The following is a 7,155-nucleotide window of genomic DNA, read 5'->3' as shown; positions in this document are numbered from 1 at the left end:
AAATGGAAAGATACACAATACTTGGTGTTCTCCATCCTATCACCTCCCACTTATTTCCTTTAAATGATAAAAAAATAAGAAACAAACCATTGTCAATGTAGAGATTAGTCACCCAACACTCCATTATAAATAATATAATAATTAGCCCTAATCATATTAGACAATTGTATAGGCCAATAGCATACTTTATATGAAATTATTACTTATACTGGAAGTACAGACATATGATATAGAATGAAATGTGTGTTTCCATGAAATTTGAACAAATATTTAAGTAGCATATTAAATAAAAATATGAAGTGAAAATACCCCATTTAAATGATATCTAAATTTTCATTGTTAATATCATCATATTAATATAAAAAACAAAGTAATAGCAAAAGAACAACATGGATATGAATCTGAAGATATTATCACTTTTAAAGTTTCAATGTACCTACCAGCTCAAAGGGAGAAAGTCATAATCACTACACATTCACAAAATATTGCATATATGAAATGGTTACCTACTACATATATGTTTGTATATGCATAAGCATGGATCAATACTGACCTAGGTGACTCTCAATTCAAAAGGTTACAGAAGACTTCCTTATAAACAACATTTGAAGTTTTATTAGTGGGCGTGCCTTTGTCATCAAGGAGGAATATTTTTAAACCTTCCCGTCGCCACAGTCGTGAGATAGCAACGTATAATTGACCATGTGTAAAGACAGGATGAGGCAGAAATAATCCTATATTGAGAAGACCTTGACCTTTACTCTTGTTTATAGTCATTACAAAAGATAGCATTATAGGAAACTGTCTTCTACATAGAGTAAAAGGCAAAGACGTCTTAGATGGTGTGATGGTTAAGTGTGGAATCAAGACATGCACGCCAGTATTACTTCCTGTGATAATCTCAGCTCCTATCACATGTTTCTCCAAATGTGTGACAATTAACTTAGTCCCATTACAAAGACCTATAGATTTATCAATATTTTGCATCAACATTATAGGAGCACCAACTTTTAGGCTTAGCTTGTGATTTGGCAATCCAGACATTGTGATTGTATTTAAGAATCCAACTGAGTGTATTTCTGCAATGGAACTGTTGGCACCATCTGATTTGCAAACATTGTCAGCACTAAGATAATTGAATTCCTCACCTGGTAGCTTTGCAAGCATATAACTATTCAATTCATAAACAACAAATAATATAGTTGTTAGGATAGTACGATCCCTGAAGTAAGACCCATTGCCTAGGCGGTCAACCAAACTTGGATATGTACTGTCAATAATGCAATCCATAGGGTTCCCTAATGGAAACAATAACAAATCTCTAGGTATGGTAATAACATCTTCTGTGTCAGGTTCAATGTCAACATTTCCATCTCCAATAGAAATAATCCATTCTGAAAATTTTGTTACTGTATCTACATCATCTGTGTAATGACCTTTGGTTAGTCTCATGTTTTTAGTCAGTGTGAAGACAGTGCATTCATTCCACAAGTATGAAGCATTAATAGTAGCAAAGACAATGTCTTCACACCCACCTTGTGGTATGATAGGAAGTATTTGCCTAAAGTCTCCTCCAAGCACCACAGTTTTTCTGCCAAATGGTTTTCCTATAGCATTAGGATCATTTCTTCTAATGATGTCTCGTAATATTCTATCCAATGCTTCAAAACAATGCCTGTTTGCCATTGGTTCTTCATCCCATATTATCAAGGAGGCCTGAATTAAAAGTTCTACTAGTGATGTTCCTTGTTTAATGTTGCAAACTGAATCTTCAGTGATGGCAAGAGGGATTGCAAATTGTGAGTGAGCTGTTTTACCGTTGGGAAGTGATGCAATGCCGCTCAATGCAACAGTAAGAACAATCCTCCCTTCAGATCTTAATGATGCACATAATGTTTGCCATAAATATGTTTTTCCTAGTTCCTCCATATCCATAAACAAAATACAGCCCTCCCCGCACATTATGAACAGTGTCAATTATTGTATTGTAGATTGTACTCTGCTCTTCTGTTAAGTTTCAAAGAAAGACATGTAATTGCTCCTTAAGGACATTACGATCAAAATCTAACTCAGCTAGCACCAATTTATTGACCATTGATACATTTAATGATTGAGCTGGATAAGGCATTGTTGGATAATCTTGGAGACTTCTCCCATTAAGTTGTAGCGAATCTTCAATTTTATGTAAAGCATGGTATTGCAATTCAGCATCACTAAGAGAAAGTCTTGTTTGATCATAGAATGGCATCTAAATTGTAATGGTTGTTGAAATAACAGTTAATTAACAAAACAATATAAAATAACAATGAGATGTGAGAGAATAATTTTTTTTAAAAAAAGAGTGTAAATATAGGGGGACGCATACCAGGATGGCTTGTCAGCTGTTGTTGGCTATAAAGTATGTCCTCCGCTATTAATTTCCATGATTGCTACCACACAATTTCAGGGTGTGATATACAGTTACATAGTAACAATGTGCAAAACAAGTGACGAAGGTAATTTGGAGTGGCCCACTGATTTGCCTCCTGAATAGCATCAACGTACTCTTTGTCGTCCTCTAGTAACCCTAGGGCATAGCAAGCATCCCTAAATGTAGGGTGGAGGACATCATCAACAGTTCTCATTTCCTTAAAAGATCTTGGCCCTTTAACGGTTGCTAACAACATACGAAGATAAAAGGCTTCTCCAGTGCCAGGAGGAACATAGCATATTCTTCCAATAGAGAATCTTGTTTTTCTAAAGTCCCAATAATGACCAGATTTTTAAAAACACAAATTTGGTTGGGAATTCAGAGTATGTTAAAGCACATGCTTCATCATATTTTTCATTTGCCTTCATCCAAGCTTGGAACATTGTTGGTTTGCCTTCATTATGGTTAACCACATCATCAAGGTTAGCTTCACCTGCATAAATAATTGTTTGGTGATTTGGTAGGTGGAAGGAAAGTCTTTCAACTGATGGAGTTCTATAGTTTATATCAAAGCCAAAAATCCTCCAAACAGCTTCACATGGAGATAAATACCGAACATCATATTACATTTTAATTTCATCGTGAACAACTTCCCTCTCACCTCATGAAGACTCACCATAAAAGGCTATGGTAGCTCGATTATGATCCTTACTCACATATTTGAACAAATACCTAATTGATTTCCCATGTTTACATCTCTTAACATTTAAATGAGCCTGATATTTTAACAGCAATGTAGGGTTGTAAGGAATCACACTCCTATTATCTAATGGAACTCCATTTTTCAAAATATACTGACCATTGTTTGGTCTTTTATAACGGCGATCCCCATCTTCATGAATGATCGTGCTGGAGTTAAAAGGCTTTGGATAGTATTTGGAACACTTGCCATTAACCATGCATGGAGATTTTGGGTTAGCTAAACCATATGGTCCATGCATCATGTAGTTACTAACAGCTTCAAACAATTTTGGCTGTTCATTTTTATCCGGTATTTCAGCACTAATGACTCGGTCAATTTCTTGAGGAGAATCAAGATGGGATTGGTTTGCTAGAAACAAAATGATGTGAGCATAGGGAAGGCCTCTCTTTTGAAATTCAATTGTATACAATGTTGTAAAAAATTTAGCAACATATGAGAAAGATGAACAACTGTAATATAATTTTGAACTACCTGACTATTACTCATTTGTGAAAAACAATAATATAAAGAAGATTATAAGATATAGTTAATTTAATAATATGCAAACTGACCTACTTTAATAGGACCAAAAATATCACCCTTCTTCAAATCTTGCATGAGCTGCTCCAATTTCATCTTGAAAACTCTTGTTAGAAAATCTAGATGGTCTTCAAGTCGTAAATCTTCTTCTTCTAAAGCTATTATTATTTATGGCCATTTTGGGTTGCAGGTAAATGTGATAAATAGTTGAGGATGACTAGCCCAATTGCAAATTGCTATTGCATCTTGATAATTATTCATGATGTAACGTGCTCCTGCAGTAAATGATAAAGGAAGGATGATCCTTTTTCCTCTTGCAGCTGCGTCAGTCTCACCCAACAACAAAGCATCTGTTAACCCTTTATACATTTCTAATCATAGTTGTTGTTGATTATTCCTTATGAAGGTTAGCTTGTATGATTCTATCATTGTATATGCATCAACAACAAATTGTTGGAAAAGTTTCCCACCGTGTAATATTGAAGAATATTCAGTATTCCTGTCCTGTATCATATAAGCAAAATACTCAAGTATAGAAACATAGGTAATCTTGGCTACTGGTGCCTCTCCTCTTACCATATGAGGTATTTTTTCATCATACCCCCCTTCACCATACGGAAATAACAATGGATACTGTAAAGGCAGAAAGTCATGATGATTTTCATGTATCCTATGTAATAATCCTGTCTTGTATTGAACGATGATATCTTGACCGTATTCAGTAGATCCAATATCTCCTACAATTAAAGCAGCTATCTCATTTTCAGAGGTTGGCATATCATATTGACGGACATTTCTCCCACGCATATGCATAAGTCTAATTTTGATAGTTTGTCCCTCATGAGCATGAATATGATCACGAGCCTGACAGAATACTTTTACTAACTTATTGTGCTCATCTAGCATATTCTTTAGCATCTATACAAGAGAAATATCCACTGATGATGATGTGCTACTATCTCCACTGAAAAGTAAATAGTGATAATTAGGAAAAAGGAACAAATGATTTAACATGTGTGTAATAAGGACAAACAATAAGCAAGTAATATAAGTTGATCAAATCATACTATTTGTACCTTGTTGCAGAAATTCTGTTGGCAACTTCATTGGATGTATCATATATGTACAACTGAGCAAATTTTGGAGTAGCTCCATCTGTAGGGAGTATACTACCAATCAAATGCATATTTTAACCACTCAGCTTATACACATAAGGTGCACGTCCATCATTAACATTTCTATCTATTTTTCCACCCATAGATGTAAAAGCAAGCATCATATTATATGTCCTAACATGCATACGAAAATGATTGTTTTGTGGGTGATGTCCAGCTAATAAGTTGGACAACTGAACTGGTGGATCTTGAAAAGTAGGAAGCTGTACTTTGCCCTGAAGGCAACACATGCCAAATCTTGGTGGATTCTCATTTTGGTGTTTTCTAAGTCGTTCATCATACCACATCTTTGCACCACAATCAGGACATATGTAAATACGGTCACCAAGATCTTCATAAATTGGTAACTCTACAGGTAGTAGTAATTCATTATCATATAAATTACATAGGAAAAATTCTTCACCTAAAATATTTAATTTAGTTAAATTGAAAAAAATGACATATTTGGTGTATATAGTACCTTGATTGTTACCAGCTGAGCCTCCAAATAGCATAATGTTTTGGCATGTATTTTCTTTATATGAATGTTGATGGAGGTGGGAATTTTTCCTGCGATGGATATGAAGCCGTTCTAATCTTGATGCAGCGGGATTAATGTTGTCTATTGACCATGTGTGGGGAGTACCAGAAAGATTTGCCATTGATATTATGATTGAGTTAGGCAAAAGCAGACAAAGAAGTAGTAGATGTGAGAAAGTTACATACTACTGAAATATATGATTGATATATATGGCAACAGGGATCGCAAATTATGAGTGAGCTGTTTACTGTTGGGTAATAAAAGTGATGCAATGCCATATATAAACAAAAGTGAATAACTCAATAACATTTGTAATATACACTACCGAAATACTATTACTTGTGAAATTATCCACCTCAATACAAGAGGCAATGGGAAATGAACTATTATCGGAATTCAATCATCAATATCACAGCTAAGATAATCTACGTTCAAAATGCAAATATTCGATATAAGTATTTTACAATTAAACCCTTACATTCATGTTGAATAGGTGAACGCTAAAGTTAAATTTGACTCGTGTAATCATCAAATGAATTATTATAAGTTTTCATATGCCATCCCTTTGGAAAATTGATATTTTGTCATACATATTCAAAATAAATTGAAATTAAAATTTGTACAGTTTGAAATAATTAAATAATGTGTGTTGAATTGAATTTTATTTAAAAATAAAATAATGTGGTGTAGTATAAATAATAGAAATTCATGTTATCTTAACAAAATAAAACAATCTAACGAACTATGATTTTTTTAATGAAAAAAATGCTAGACACAACTGTTTGGCCAGAAGGTGTGGATAACTTAAAAAAAAAAAATTCCAATGTTATTAGTCTTATAACTAATACTACTTCCAATAACTCACAATCAAAATAAATAATATTTAGTGTCATTATTTCTTGTTGGGAATAAGGCCTATATAAAATTGTAATATACTAATTATCAAGATATTGGCTTTACATAATAGTTCTCAAGCTAGAAAAACAAAGTGAATAACTCAATAACATTTGCAACATATGAGAGCGAGGCAACATTTAATCAAGGAGAACTTTATCTAATACAATAGTTATCATCAGCATAATGCGCACATTAAAGTATTAATAAACAATTCAGTTTCAAACACGTACGGTTAGTGATTGTGGTCATTGCAGCTCGAGAAGGAATGGTTCTTGCTTTCTTGAGACGTGGAGATTCCAGGCATGTATTTGAATTTTCTGTAAAAACTTTGTATTAGATTATATTGGAATGGAAGTTTATAATGAATGTATAGTAGTGTTACCCTTATCCAAATTATATGCGTCATTGTTAAAGTTAGAACGTCTCTCTCTTTTCCTTCTGAGTATATGAAGTCGACGAGCCCACGCTACAGCACAAGAATCTCCTAACAAAGTTAAGTATACATGATTAGAAGGTGGGAAAAGCATCAAACCTTATTAACTAAACTAAGGATCACGTGCAATATATTGTATATAACTCTAGCGACACCTTAATTATTTGAGAAAGTTAGGACTACATATGTATATAAAAAATAAAATGCGTGAATTCTCAAGAAAACTTAAGGTAGCCAAATGGGTGTAAAGGTATTCACAAATCCTAAACATATTGATTGTGTCCTTGGTGAAGGTTGTGACAGCATGAAATCAATAGTAAAGTACTACAGCAAATACGTTAAATAGGCTGAAAAAAGCATACTACCAAATTGAAACCACATGAACTAATGAATGAACCTTCATTTAAGTTAATTCCATGGAGGGTCCCAGCAGGAATT

The 7,155-nt window shown here is 33.7% G+C and overlaps 1 protein-coding gene across 1 annotated transcript; it reads right to left on the bottom strand.

The window, feature by feature from the left end:
• Window positions 1–564: 564 nt before the first annotated feature.
• LOC114715044 (ATP-dependent DNA helicase PIF1-like) lies at window positions 565–1,929 on the bottom strand. Its single transcript, XM_028899850.1, has one exon. The coding sequence runs from the start codon at window positions 1,927–1,929 to the stop codon at window positions 565–567; it is 1,365 nt and encodes a 454-aa protein (XP_028755683.1).
• Between the last annotated feature and the right edge of the window lie 5,226 nt (window positions 1,930–7,155).

This window comes from Neltuma alba, unplaced genomic scaffold, assembly GCF_004799145.2.
Source record: "Neltuma alba isolate B1F8T4 unplaced genomic scaffold, ASM479914v2 tig00011573_pilon, whole genome shotgun sequence".
NCBI classification, from domain to species: Eukaryota; Viridiplantae; Streptophyta; class Magnoliopsida; order Fabales; family Fabaceae; genus Neltuma; species Neltuma alba.
Note: the sequence above shows the minus strand (reverse complement) of the source record. Positions and strands in the feature narration are given on the sequence as shown.